The following is a 14,506-nucleotide window of genomic DNA, read 5'->3' as shown; positions in this document are numbered from 1 at the left end:
TACTTGAATTTCAAATCAAAGTTGGTATTAAAGATAAATGCCAGTTGTGGTAACGATCTCAAAATGACTTTTTACAGAATCCAATAACATAATGACCACCCAAGTGTCTGTTTGTATGAATAAAAAATAGGTGCCAAAGGATTCTGGAAGAAATTGTTTAATTGCTGAGAAATAAGCAAAATAAGCGCGGATTCGCGCACTTCCGTCGGGTCTTAATTCCACTAATAATAATATACACTGTCCCATGTGTGCCTGTTTGTGTTGGCGTTTTTCAGTGTGATCGTTTTTTCAGCTTATATTTTATGATTTCACAAAGTTCAGTTTATGTAACTGTACCAGATCTAGATCCACGATGATATCGTAATAATTAACCTTAGTTTTAAAGACTTTCTCAATAAATCAGTGTTTTACTGCAACTACTTTCACTTAGCTTTACCCACTTGGTTAGACCAAGTGGAAATTCTTTTCTTGGTCGAACAAAACTATTTAATGACAAAAAGGTTGAGCATGAATACATCAACTTCATTCCTCAATAAGCAGTTCAGAACCAGATACCAAGAGCAGGGGTCTATTTCCGATCCCAACCTTTCAACAGCTGATTACCAAGTTCAGCTCCCAGGAGAGCAAACAGAAATTTAGCAGTTCAGCGAGCGAATAATTCTGAGTTTCAGGTGCAAACATGGTGTCTCATTTTATAAGAGATCCATTAAATCTATATATTCATTAGGTTCATGCATGGCGGATCAGAGGCTCAGTGCTAGAGTGCCCGACTCATGACCGGGGAGGTCACAAGTTCAATACCCGGCGAGTCACACAAATATGATTATAAAAGCTCTTGGGAAAATCTAATTGGGCCATTACAAGTTGAGAAATGAGACTGAAAATCTCCCCCAAAATTTGTCAATTCATCTTTCTGGCAAAGACCAAAAAAATAGTATTACTTCTTATTACATATAGGGGCATCCAATCTGCCAAAAAAATCAAAAGACTTTATCAACCAGAAAAAATTGACAAAATAGATTACTTCTTACATAGGGGATACAATCTGCAAAAAAATGACAAAAACTTAATCTACATCAAACCAGACGAATGGAAAAGAAAAATCGATAAGAAAGGGAAAGGGTTCTGTACGATTACCCAGAGTCCGATTCATTCTCCAAGGTGGACTATTGAAAATAAACATAGCCAGTACAATGGCATAGGTCTATAGACGTTTACTCGGCAAACAGCGCACCATGAGCACAACACCTAAGATGAATAGGGAAAGCCAGACGAAAATGTTTTGTGTTTTCGCTCAATGTTTGATGAGTAAGCAATAGCATAGACTTATTCTTCTACAGATGTGAAGTTTAAAGGGTAATGGTGGGAAGGAAAGGGAGTTGTGGATCTTTCTGTTTTGAAGTTTCAGAGAACCTTACTTCCCAACAGCATTTGCTTTACATGTATGTGTTTGTTACATAATATTATGGCTATCCAAAGTTTAACCAATGATTTAGACCAGTTTAATTCAAAACTAATTCAGAATACAGATCAATCAATCTACATTAAAATGATGACGTATTCAGGTTTAAAGCCCTATTATTAATCACATCATCAATCTACATAAAATTACAAATCAATCTTCATGGAAATTCACTATTTCGAAATCATTCTATATTAACCGACCGTAGAAAATTGGTGATTTGTGAGAATTCAGTAGGAAAAACAAGGCTGGGCAGTGAAAAACAAATGTTTGCAATAGATTGCTATAATGGAAGACTGATTCCAATTGGCTTACGGTCAGTGCTTGGAGAAAATGAGCAAGTATCAATGATCCTGATTGGCCATTTCCAATTTGCAATTGACTGCCAATGTATGTGATACAGAGCCCAGGGCCCGTTTACACAAAATTTAACTGATTGTAAGGTTGATTTTTATGCTGGATTACAATGATCATAGTGTGAAATCAGGTGTATGTACAATTGCAATTAAATGTACACAGCAAAAACTTTGGTGCTAACCGGTGTACATAGAGGACCACACCAGTTATTTCAAACTGGTGTTAAATTAACAGTGTTAGTTTAACACCTTTAGGTGTTATTACAACACCTTTGGTTGTTACATTTATACTCTTTGGTGTTTTATGTAAAATCTCTAGGGTGTGATTTTAACACCTCAGGGTGTGGTCCTCTATTAACACCATCAGGGCTTCGTAACACAAAGATTAGCGATTAATCGCTAAATGAAATGGCCTATCAAGATCATCCTTGCATGCGCATTTTGCTCAGTAGACTGACTAGGAACCAATGAGAATTGTTCTTTCAAATTAGGCTAACCTTTGTGTCACGGAGCCCAGGTGTCAGTTTCAACACCACAGTTTTTACAGTGTAGCTATGTGATCGATAGCTAAGCTTTGTGCAAAGATCCCCATGTTCATCTCTATTCATGATATCATCATCATCACAACAACAAATTCATTGCATCCTTCGTCCCATTACCATAACGACCAGAGCGAATCCTGCCCAATTTTCGGACGCTTCAATTTATTCATAGAATTCTGCAGATCGCATGCCTCCAGACAATAACAAAACTTGATTTAGTCTCTACCGCTGCATATCACGGCTTTTCCTGACTTAGGTTTAGTTGTGACAAACACAAAAGGGTATGAATTCCATTATCCATGTGAATTTTAAACCATTTAGGTCTTATGCATGGGTTTTCATCACCTATATCAATATTGTGTTATGACTGGGAGATGTGAACCGTTTGGTGTGGATATGTAAGGCCCCTCATAAGGAGGTTGGAATGAAGAAAGATTTGCGGTGATAGACTTTTCTGTGACTGACGAGATGAAAAAAAAAATCTATCTAGAAACGGGGAATGGCTTCATCTGAAAATTCTGCATTTTTAAATTATTGTGAGCAAATGAAAGTCAGAAAGAAGTCATTGTGTTAGTCAACCAGTTTGAAAGAAAAAAACAGTTTGAATCTAAAAAGCTACATATTTTCCTTCAATAACAACCCCAACCCTTAATCCTTCCACTGCACATTCAATAAAGGCTAATAATGTTGTGATCATCTAAATCAGAATTATACTTTCCTGATAAGCTGTCAGAAGATAATTCCATAATCTTTCAAATCTAATGACTCTTTATCTTCATCGGAAGTTACTCCCTTTCTCTTACAACAAAATCTCATGAAGCAAGATTTATGGATTAGTTTTACCACAATTCATTTCTCCCACCTGTACTTTTCAAAACATTGTTCCTTTTTCTTTCTTCCTCTTTCTATTATTCCACCTCATAATGATTTTCATTTCGCTATACTCTACCACATTCATTCACAACATGCATGACTCATACCGATGAACTTTGCCCTAAACCTACATTCAATTCTCAATCTTTTAGGACCATTTTCAAATCTTTTCTTCAATGAATCAATAGATGATAGGCTCATGGATCAAAAATATGAAAAGAAACTCAACATCAAATGCTGCTTTATGCAAACAAATTACTTTTTTCCCAGTGTAGGATCGACAATGGTGAAAGCATGGTGTTGGGTTCGAATGCAGCGGAGTATGGGGTGCATAAAATTGGTTTGGTTCTGCTCCGATTGGTCGCAAACTTTGTGGGAAGATTTTTGTTTGCGTTGGGGGAACCGGAGGAGTTTGGGAACAAGTGCATGTTTGGGTTGGAGCACAAATAAAGTAGCCATGCATGGAGGTATGAAAATATGGGTAAAGCAGCCAGCCACAAACCTTCGGTCAATGCATACATGTACAAAATGGTGCTCAAAAGTCAGTGAACTCCACCAGAAAATGAACATTTTGAAAAGTATTTCAAACTCTGCCATGTTTTAGATAGTTGATTGTGAAGTCAGGTGATAAAATAGTACATTCAATAAAGTTTGGACTCGCGAAACATTGGAGTGCTGTTGTCTATATTCAATACTCGGCATGAAGGAGTGCATTTTGGGCCAGCAATAATTCTCGCTACCCCAAATAGGAACAAAAATCTCATAATGCGCGAGACGAGATAATTTTCACTCCGTCGGGTCGTCATCACCACTTCCGGTTTAGAGTCATGCTCGCGCGAGGTTCGCGATACTGAGTTTTCCACCACGCTGAAATCGATGCCAATCAGCGTAATATGTACAGAGTATAATACTTTTTATTACATTTGGTCAATTTTGATTCCATTTGAATTATAAATAAAATAAAAAATATATATTTCGCGTGAAAATAATTTTTATTCATGTTTTTATTTGGTTATAAAAAATCAAACAAATAATGAATATCTTAAAATTTTGCATTTAGCGACCAGCCTGACATCACGATCGTATTCAACTAGACGCTAAATATATACAGCATTAATTTCGTTCAATTTTTGGTCGACCACAAAATGGATAAAAATCAGTTTCGGAACTTAAAAAAATCTTAACTGACAGATGAATACCGTGCAATGGAAAGCGTCGGGCAGAATTAGTGACTTTAGCAGAAAAGGCTGTAAAACTGTTAAACTGTATCGTGAAAGAGAGGGTTGTGATCACGAACTTTCCGAGCGAAAGCGACGTTGTGTTGTTGCATGCATGACGGCACTGTTGATCTGAATGGCAAAACAGTGCATTGGACTTCCGAACAGGAAGTTGTAATACCGAAAAAGCTATCCCATAATGCAATGCACGTTACAGGGATTTTCCCGGATCTCGGCGAAATCGCTATTTGGGGTAGCGAGAATTGTGTTCTAGTAGGGATCTAACATGTGAGCGCAGTTATTTACTAGTCTGCAGGCAAAGACCCTGATTGAAACTTTGATCAACAAGTGTGTCTCCACACAAGACTAACAGATACAAAACTTGCTGTTTCAAATCAGAACACAAACTTTGATCAACAGGTGTGTCTCCACGCAAAGACTAGAACATACAAAACTTGCCATTTCAATTCCTGAGCGAGAGGGCCTTCAGTACACAAAGCATGAGTAGGCTGCACATTCAGACCCTTAAATCGAGTGAAAGGTTTGCACAGCAGACTAGCTATTTACCACTTGGCCAAATCAAGGAAACAACTTGTCCGCTTTCAATATCACAATCAGACTAAAGTACAGCCGTTGACTCTCACTTGGCCATTTCCAGCAGTTTGCCCCAATTGAATCTGACACAGTAATTTAACGAGACAAATTACTACCGCTCGATTCTTGCTAGCTTTTTTCGGGACCGACTGCAGATGATTGCTGCCCACTTATTGGGCTGAATGACGGACAAACGAAGTATCAGCCAAGAAACTCCTCGAGACAGAAACTGTGCTGTGATAATTGAGAGGACATCCCAGGACGGGATAGAGACTATTTCCTGATGGTGATGTTGTACTGAACATGACAAGTTGAATCATGGCCATTGATGCAGGAAGCCTCAATGACTACAGCTCTAACCTGTCTTTCTGAAACACATTCAATATCAGCATTCCTGTGCTTAGTCTTACAGAATTTTACTACAAAGAGATTATAGAATAGTTCTGGACCCTTAGTGGGGCTGATTTTATGATTGATCATACACAATAATCAATGCAATCAATCTTAAAAACCAGCCCCACGATCGATTGCTATTAAAACATTGTTACAGTGCCCAAGCATATCATTCCTTCCTCGATACTTCTCACTTAATATTTATCTATTCAAAACTGGCAGGATATTTAACCATGGGGCATATATGCAAAAGTTTGAGCCACATCTGTTAGAAGGAATCCCCTCAGCGTCTTTCTGTTTCTAATCCTCCTATTCCAGCATATACACACATCAATGGGGAATGCCAGAATATTTTTGTGAAAGGTGCTGAGTGGGATACCTACTAAAGATTCTGTACAGACTCTTGGTCAATCACCTTTTAATTCATTGCTCTTATTAAATCAATGCGAAATTGCAAAAGAGGCAGATAAATAGGTTTGAATGAAGAAGGAGGGTCAAATAGAATTAGAGTTCCATTGAAAGAGAGGCTGAAAGAAAAAGGAGGTACCAGTAAAGAGAAAATTTAAAGGAAAACACTGGAAGATGAGAACATGAAGGTATAAGTACTGGGGAAAAGACAGATCACCTATCAATAGAAAGTGATTGATCTTTTGTTGACTCAGACCAACTCCAGAAGTCCATACACCCTGACCGAATCACATCTCCCCATCTCAACATTCAGCTAAGGCATGCCAGGATTCCTGTAGTCTCTGTCTATCTTCTTATCGGACACATACATTCCTTCTCCCATCCTCGATATACATGCTTCTCAGCTATGGTCAAGAAATGAAATTTGTCCACCGTGTTTGCTGATCAAACAATCATCCGGGGCTAGCGCCTTCATCGGAGTGAGGGCAAAGCTCCTGAACCAACAATGTTTCGTTTCAGCGAAGATCCGGAGTCCCTGGGCTTTCTGACTGGCTGCACAGGGCTAAAGCACGCAGATGTGTGGAATATTGTCTTCTAAAGATAATTAATTCCCAATGGATCACTGATTGGTATCCGGTTATGTTTGTTGTATCTACGCTAAAGCAAACTCCGGTCTTGATGGACGGATGAAGCATCTCACCAAAGACAACTCAGACACGCCGGCGGTGCGATCACTCGGGTAAAGACTTCATACCATGTACTCATCTCGTAACCACATTACGGTTGCTCATTCATAATTTACTAGATGGCCTGCAATCTTTTAACACAAGAACCTTACACCATTCACAGAACACCAATTGACCATTAAATTCTCAGTTGTTTTGGGCAAGGTGAGAAGCATGGCCAGAAGTTTACTCAAAGATGGCATCGACAAAGCTTTCATTTCTTGTCTCAAGAGATCTCCTGTAGTTTTCTAAATCTACATCGGACCCTTACACCTTATCATACCAAACTACACAAGCATCAGAAACATACCCCCACATAAAAAACACAAAAAGAGATTTGACCAGAATAAGCAGCTTCTCACTAGCACCAAACATCACACCAAAACCCAAATGCAATATCATACATGTAGTTCTTCAAAGTCTTGTATAAACCTCACATTAACACCAAACACTGAATCTGTGGTCATTCATGGAGATTAAACACCTCATATTAACGCCAAAATAATAAAATTGTATGGTGCACTTACCCCCGGTAATACTTTTCTGTTGTGAATTTCTTTCTGTGCTTTATCTGCTACTACACCTGAATAGAATGTGACGAAGGCGCAACCTGGGTGTAAAAAGAAAACAAACACTAATTCAACACCAAAGTCTAAAATGCCACAAGAATAAATGACTTAATTTGCATACAGGATAGATTATCATAGTCTGTACTTATTGCACAAATGTAACTAAAATGATCCTTATCATGTACAACTGTCAAAGATTTTTTTTAGAGATGATCAAAGTCTGTTGCCAATATCAACTCACGCCCAGATATAAATTATTTTCTTCGTTCAGTTTCACTATGACTAACGGAAAAGTGTATTAAAAATGAATTTCATCCCAATATCATGAAATACACCTGTACTAAAAGAAAATTAACCATTAACATGATTTTTGTCATTATGAATTCCAGTAAAACATCTCAAATCAATTAATAAATTACCATTATAATAATTAATTATCATCATCATTCCTTCATAAGATATAAAAGAAGCCAAATGCTTTTGGACACCTGCACATATTTAACATGATTAAAAAAGTCCTTTTACAATTCTGAAAAAAAATAATGAAAAGGCATTGTCAGTTGCAGGGTACAAATAAATAATTTCTGAACAGGAATAGATTTCTCCTACTTTGGTTCATACCAAAAGTTCATGCCATATTATATTTTCAATGGCACCCTCTAGCAAGTTAAGGGTGCATATCTTGCCTGGTTGTCGGCGCTCACCTTTACTTTCTCCCGTTTTCTTATCCCTGAGAACGTTGAGTTCATATACAGGACCAAACTCTGAGAACATTTCCCTTAGTTTATCTTCTTCGTATGCCTTGGGGATCTGTCCGACGAACATTTTTAGTGAGTCTGGATCCGGCTGGCCCGTCTGGGGCGGAGGGACGCCCGAATCTACGCCAGTATTCATCATCATGGGGGATTCAGGATTTCCTGCTAGGGGTCTCTGTAACATGACAAATAAGAAAAGAAAAATATATTCATGTGTGTACTCCGGTGGCTTTGACATTTGGTATTGTGCATTTCATCTTGAATGAGGTTTACTTACCTATCGCTTGAGGCAATTCTAACTGGCGTTAGAATTCCCATAAAATTGATATATTGAAATTAATATTTCAGAGGGGTAGGCTCATAAAATCATACGACTGTTTAATATTGTAGACCTATAGGCTAAAATTGGCTTCAAATAAGGGCAATAACAAATCTTGACAAAGCCTTTCCAAGAATATATTTCTGAGGAAGGAGTGAACACATTCAACTCCAGAGAGTAATGGCTTCCTGTTCTTGTTGTACCCCCCCCCCCCCCATTAAATGAGAATATATATATAAAGCAAAATATGATAGTGTTCAGCAGTCTCTAAGCATGTCAGAGAGAGCTGTTTGGGAACGAATTTAACAAGCCGACCACATATTTACAATGTGGAAGGAGTAAACCACATTTCTAAAAAAGAAAAAAAAGGTGATTTGCATCTCCTGCATTCATAACATCTGCTTTGCATGTGCATGAATATAAACCCATCTGTTTCCCCCACACATACCCAGCATGGTTGAAATTGATTAATATTCATAACATATGGCAAAAAAACCTTTAGATCCGTTCAGACAAGATATGTTTAGAATAAAAATAATATGGAATATGATAGTTTTCAAGAGTGTAAGGTAGCTACATGTAGGTTCTATACAACAGTAATTTTCAGTTTTAACTATATCAAATTCATGGTGTATATACATATTCACATGTTTAAGAATAATTGTAATCCAAGCATGTAAATTACATAGGCCTACACACAGCATTACTAAGTAAGCTTGCCTAAAATCACAACTGGTAGTGCAACTAACCAATGTGTTAACATCGTAAATGTGTGCCAAAAATATCACAAACAAACATCCTCTGCATCACTCTCCTTTATCCCATAAGAAATGCAGTATGTGATTGTACCAAGCTCACACAACCAATGTTCTTATACCAGGGCATCTCAAAATGTATTATGCTCAATGTGGATTTCTCATCGATACACCTACACGAATGTCAATAATAGCACAAGGAGATCAGGAGAAAGCGATAAGATTCCCTGATGAGCGTCTACCACATCGTACATCAACTGTACTTTTAATTGATTTGAACAGAGTGGCATAGCCAGGGATAAAACAAAGCCCTTTCCACCATGCTGCTGGAGCTGGTACAGAAGTAATGCCCCTCAACCCCCTGACCTTCTGAAGAGGCTAGCTTCGTTTATCATTCTCAAATTAATCCTTTTATTGGGGCTCTTTCTTGAAAGTGGGTCCCTGGGTTTATCCCACAGCCCCCCCCCCCCCCCCCCCCCCCGGTGGGGATGCCACACTTGTCCCATTAATAAGCAAAAGATCACTTTTTCTGTCTTTGGGGGGGACATCAATTGGACAGGGTGGAGCCATAATCCCCCCAAGGGAAAATATCGCAAAGAGGGAAAGGGGAAGGGGTGGGGCACGAGGGCTACTTTCATCCTTTCAAAGAGGCAAGTTCAATGTTGCAGGGCTAGTATTCTGTTAACCAATGCATAAATAAATGCATAAGAGGCATACAATTGTTCATGGACTGGTGGTATGCACATTAAAACTGTGTCAAGAAAATCCACACCTGAATTCTCTTTTATTGCTGGACAATCACAGTGCGATAAAAGACAATCAATTTCAAAATGAAACCCATGTCTGGCAAAAAGACTTGAGAATCTAAATATATCAGGTATTCTGAATCAACTTCAATGCCAATACTAACATTGACCTACTTCTCTCTTGAATATAACATGCCTATATTGCTTGTCCAATATTTATCATATGACTTCTGGAAAGCCTTCAAATGATATTGCATGAATTGCCAACATAAATTTCAAACAGAAAGTCGTTAAAGACATCTCTGGCAAAAAAATATGTTGGGTATATAAAGGAAAAGCTCGTAATTTTGCATCACTGCACAATAAAATGTACCAGTATAGCCATCTCACAGACTATTTTGAGTCAGGTTAGAAAGCAGAACTGTCAGGATAGATTGGCAATTACTCGAGATATATGGAGCAAGCGCTTAATGTAACTTTATTGCAATTTCCTTGAAGTGCACACCAAATGAAAGCCTGGAGAAAAGGGTCCAAGAGGACGAAATTGAAAAATGTTGAGATTGAAGAGAGATGACGAGGGGTAGAAGAGAATGTGATGATTTGGCGAAGAGGGTTGATGGAGAAGGAGGGCACAGGTAAGGGGTTTTGTAAGGTAAAACCTGACATATCACTCATTTAATGGTAAGGAGTTGCAAGAGGTATAATCTGACGTATCAGCTGATTGAAGATAAGAATTTATACAAGGAATAACCTGACAAATTTAGAGGAAATGTTTGCATGATTTTTAGAAACAGAAAATCACTGTCCCTACACGTAGTAATGAAGCTCCTTCATCACTTTCCAATAGTGATCATTCCAAGAGAGCCCAAGAGGGCTGTCCTCTTGTATGTAATATCTGTATTATTGTGGGGTATTTTGACTTAATTTCTATAAATGGGATCCCAAAAGTGGCTCATTGGCTACAAATTGCGCTCAATGATATGGAACCGATATGAAGAAAAGGAATTTCTTAGTACTGAACGATTTGAAAAGCTGACTTTGCCAGACCTAAAAATTAGCAAAGTACATGAAAACTATTGTTCATATTGTCTGCTAGAAGCCCTGAGCCAACATAAAAAGCTGTTTATGGGACTGAGCTTACATCATGCCCTACATGTGGGACTGAATAACAAATCACTCATCACTAGTTCTGAAATGGTTGATGGGGGTTTTCATAAACAAAGTATGGGCCAAGGGATTTATTACCGAGTGCTAGATATGAAATTCTTTCTATCTCCACTAGAGAAAAAATAGAGAAATGATGGGCGGGACATATACAAAGTTAACATGTATAGGATAAAAAGCTTGAGGCAAGGCAAAGAAGGAACAATTCATTAAGAATATAGTATTTTTTCTTTCATATACACCACATTATATTGTAACAAATACATTAAAATTCTGGAAGGTTTAACTTGTTGTGAGATACTTGTGAATTTTGTGAATCACAATAGTTCAGTGGCATTCACATCCCCCCTTAGAAAAAAAAATCAGTGTTGCTATGTGTGGTAAACCTTAAGAATGCAGGAAATTCTGGAAGGACTGACTTGTTGTGAGATAAAAGTGAATTTTGTTCAATGATGCTGAAGATACTGTGAATCACAAAAGTTCAGTGGCATTCACCCCCCCCCCATAGAAAAAAAATCAGCGTTGCTATGTGTGGTAAACCTTACAAATGCATGCATAACCCAGGTGACCTATATTATATATACATGTACATACCTCCGAATGGATGTGACCTGTACTGTTATTCCTCTCGACACTTCCACTAAAGGTAAAGGGGAAAATCATGCATTTGCTTCCAAGAAACCAAGTCTCCTTACCTCCTTAAACTACTTGTATCTTTGAACATCTTTGACGAAGGGTAGTGTTTTTATTGAAGACCCAGTTTCTCAGGTCGGGGTTGGATGGGGGGTGGGGGCAATAAACTTTATCACTGTACACATGTGAGAGCACAGGTCTTGTAAAATATCCCACAACGTGCAGGCCTACACTTTAAAATAATGCTCTATTTAAGTATTTCCATGTTTTCTGTTTACATTTTACCCCAAAAACAAGCATAAACCCTATAATAAATGCTCTAAAAACTGAGACTATTATGGGGACACTATATTAGAATAACCTGAGAAACAGGCCCTTTTTGGTAGATTTTTTCCCTCTTTTCTTCAAAAACTTTCACCTTCTTTAATCTTTTCTCTCTCTCTTTTTTTTTTTTTTTTTTTTTTTGGGGGGGGGGGGTTTGACAGTTCTTAACTTGGGCCAACAAAAAATTGTTTACTTGGCGTAAGCTGCATGAAGGCCTACCCCTTCTACTCGTCATTTTGTTGCAAATGTGTCGGCCTACAGCAAAGTGCCCAATTATCATCAGCAATAAAAGAAAGGCCCTTTTCTGGCGAATAAGAGTGAAAACCCACATTTGAACAAGAATCACACTTTTGTTAACTAAAAGTCTGCATGAACGCAGCCTCAGCCGCACGGACTGTATTGTGCAGGCAGACTGGGCCATTGGGCCTACGTAATCCCACGTAATGAAATCAGAATACAGCATGCCATTAACAGAGATGCCAAGGCCAGAGTACGGTGGAGGAAGAAACCATGACATTTTAACCAAATATCCTCCTGACCTGCGACAGACATAAACAAGTCAACACTGAAGTCGAGTAAACCACTAAAACACAAGCTAGTTTGTCATTTACAAAAGGATGTTTTTTTTTCTTTGTGAAGCCTGTGAAAGTATTTACCTTTTTGATTATTTGTTGATTCATAATAGGAAAATACAATGTTTGAAAACAAAAAGTAATTGCATATAATATGTGGGAGTTTTGCTATTGCATTTGCACATTTCTTCCAAGGGACATGCATACAACGTATGCGTGAAAACAAAAAACAAATATTTAACTTCTAATTTCCTGTAACACGTACTACAAAGATATATGATAAAAGCACAAATAGTTCCTTTAGTTTATGCAATGGCCCTGAAGTTTGTTTATTGAACACTCATAATATGCAAAGTCAAGTTTCACTGAAATTTGCCACACTTGAAAAATTCCATAACCTCAAAAGTATTTATCAAACTTTGATGAAATTTTTAGTTTTGCTTGCTTTTAATTAATTTCAATGTTATTTTCAGCCTGGCATTCCCTTCAACTTCTGGACATCCCATTTGTGCAGTGTATAAATAGAATATATTCAATGACACTATGAGAGTTTCCACAAGTCATCCACAAACAAAATAAAGGGTCTGTAACACAAAGATTTGCGATTAATCGCTAATTTGAACGAACGATTCTGATTGGTTCCTAGTCAGTCAGCTGAGCAAATTGTGCAAGCAACGAAGGCGTTGATAGGTCAGTTCAATTAGCGATTAATCGCTAATCTTTGTGTTACGTAGCCAAGATTAATGATAGTTTTATCAATGACAGTTTCCACAAGTCATTGACAAACAGCTAAATATCAATGATAGTCTCGTGAAATGCACCCCCTGAAGTTGTTTGGATGCCAAACCAGTTCTTCAACCTTGAAACGACATCTTAAGTAGATCTCAAATTACCCCTACCTACCACCATTATCATCAGTGCCATGTTCCCTTCCGTCTGGTCTCTTTGCTCTGCCCTATTTCTATCTGCCGCTCTCTAAAATATCACTGAAATGACTGCAAAGGTGAAGACGAATGCTAAATGCATTAACTCCAGATCCATATGTATGACATTCAGCCAGTCTAATTGCTGTTTTTTCAAACTGGAGACTTGTAAAGCGTGTAAACTCTCTGAAAAGCAAGATCTATACTCTGTTAAAAGCATGACCTACACTCTTGAAGATAGCACAATCTGTACTCTTTGAAAAGGCATAGTATACACTGACTTTGAAAAAGCATGATCCATACAAACAAAACTGCATGCAATTACACACTCTTTCTCTCTCTCTCTCTTTCTTTCACTCTCTCTCTCATAGACTCAAGCGCACCCATGAGTGAGTACACACTGACTTTGCAAAAGATTCAATGCAAAACTGCACACAAATACACACACTTTCTTTTTCTCTATCTCTCTCTCTTCCTTTCTTTCTCTTCCTCTCTTTCTCTCTTGCATCATTCCATGGAATGTACATCCAAACCATCCAATGTACCTTGCATAATATACCTGCAATAACAATAGCAGATATGAGGCCAAGAGCTGTGGCAAGCATAGTGACGGTATGCCAGGCATTCCAAGAATGCATCAGTGATCAACTCCACTCTTTTCACCCCCACACTTGCATTCCAGGCAATGGTGCATTTCTGGGCCAAAAAATATGTTTGGTTTTGTGTGTAGAACAATGAAATGCAGGTTTTATGCAAATGTGGTCTTCAAAGCTGCTTCAAACTAATTCATGATCATTAAACCCCTTTTTTTAATTTTATAAATTTAATAAGATTTTATAGAAGAGACACCAGTTTGAGAAGACTGCGCAACCTCCATTTTATTGACAAAAATGAATTAGACAGTGTATTTTTTTTCTTTGCAAATATAATTATTTTTGTTAATTTTCAAGACGTAGAATACAAGGATGATTCCTGTCGCATTCACATTTTTGCCAACTAAATGAATAGGTCAATAAATGGGACTTCAAAATCAGTTGTGTGACCATTTAAGACCACTTGGTTAAAATGAAGGACTACAAAGATGATCAATAGTCACACAACCAACTGTGAAAGTCCATTTACAGTATAATGGAGTATATTCTAGATGATTTATTCACAACTGGGTCATAAAACTCA

At 37.8% G+C, this 14,506-nt stretch overlaps 1 protein-coding gene across 2 annotated transcripts; it reads right to left on the bottom strand.

Moving 5' to 3' along the window:
• Positions 1 to 315: 315 nt before the first annotated feature.
• Positions 316 to 13,647, bottom strand: LOC129282426 (CUGBP Elav-like family member 1). 2 transcript variants are annotated; one of them, XR_010296612.1, is made up of 3 exons: positions 13,307 to 13,608; positions 7,844 to 8,069; positions 316 to 7,180 (listed from the first exon to the last, which is right to left on the bottom strand). XR_010296612.1 is itself a non-coding variant. In XM_054918324.2 (3 exons), exons 1-3 carry the CDS (start codon positions 13,329 to 13,331, stop codon positions 7,056 to 7,058), a joined length of 372 nt encoding a protein of 123 aa, XP_054774299.1. In that variant the 5' UTR covers positions 13,332 to 13,647; the 3' UTR covers positions 316 to 7,055. The 2 variants fall into 2 exon arrangements, 1 of the variants encoding a protein (XP_054774299.1); XM_054918324.2 differs by having other exon boundaries at positions 13,311 to 13,647.
• Positions 13,648 to 14,506: the final 859 nt, after the last annotated feature.

The sequence above is a fragment of the Lytechinus pictus genome, chromosome 19 (assembly GCF_037042905.1).
Source record: "Lytechinus pictus isolate F3 Inbred chromosome 19, Lp3.0, whole genome shotgun sequence".
Classification (NCBI taxonomy): Eukaryota; Metazoa; Echinodermata; class Echinoidea; order Temnopleuroida; family Toxopneustidae; genus Lytechinus; species Lytechinus pictus.
Note: the sequence above shows the minus strand (reverse complement) of the source record. Positions and strands in the feature narration are given on the sequence as shown.

Excerpts from the sequence above, each read along its gene's own strand:
- LOC129282426 (XM_054918324.2), bottom strand. The coding sequence starts at position 13,331 with ATGGCACTGATGATAATGGTG. Across the intron at positions 8,070-13,310 it reads TGGCACTGATGATAATGGTG|AGACCCCTAGCAGGAAATCC; the intron begins GTAGGTAGGGGT and ends GTCATGTTACAG. Across the intron at positions 7,181-7,843 it reads GAAAACGGGAGAAAGTAAAG|GTTGCGCCTTCGTCACATTC; the intron begins GTGAGCGCCGAC and ends TTTTACACCCAG.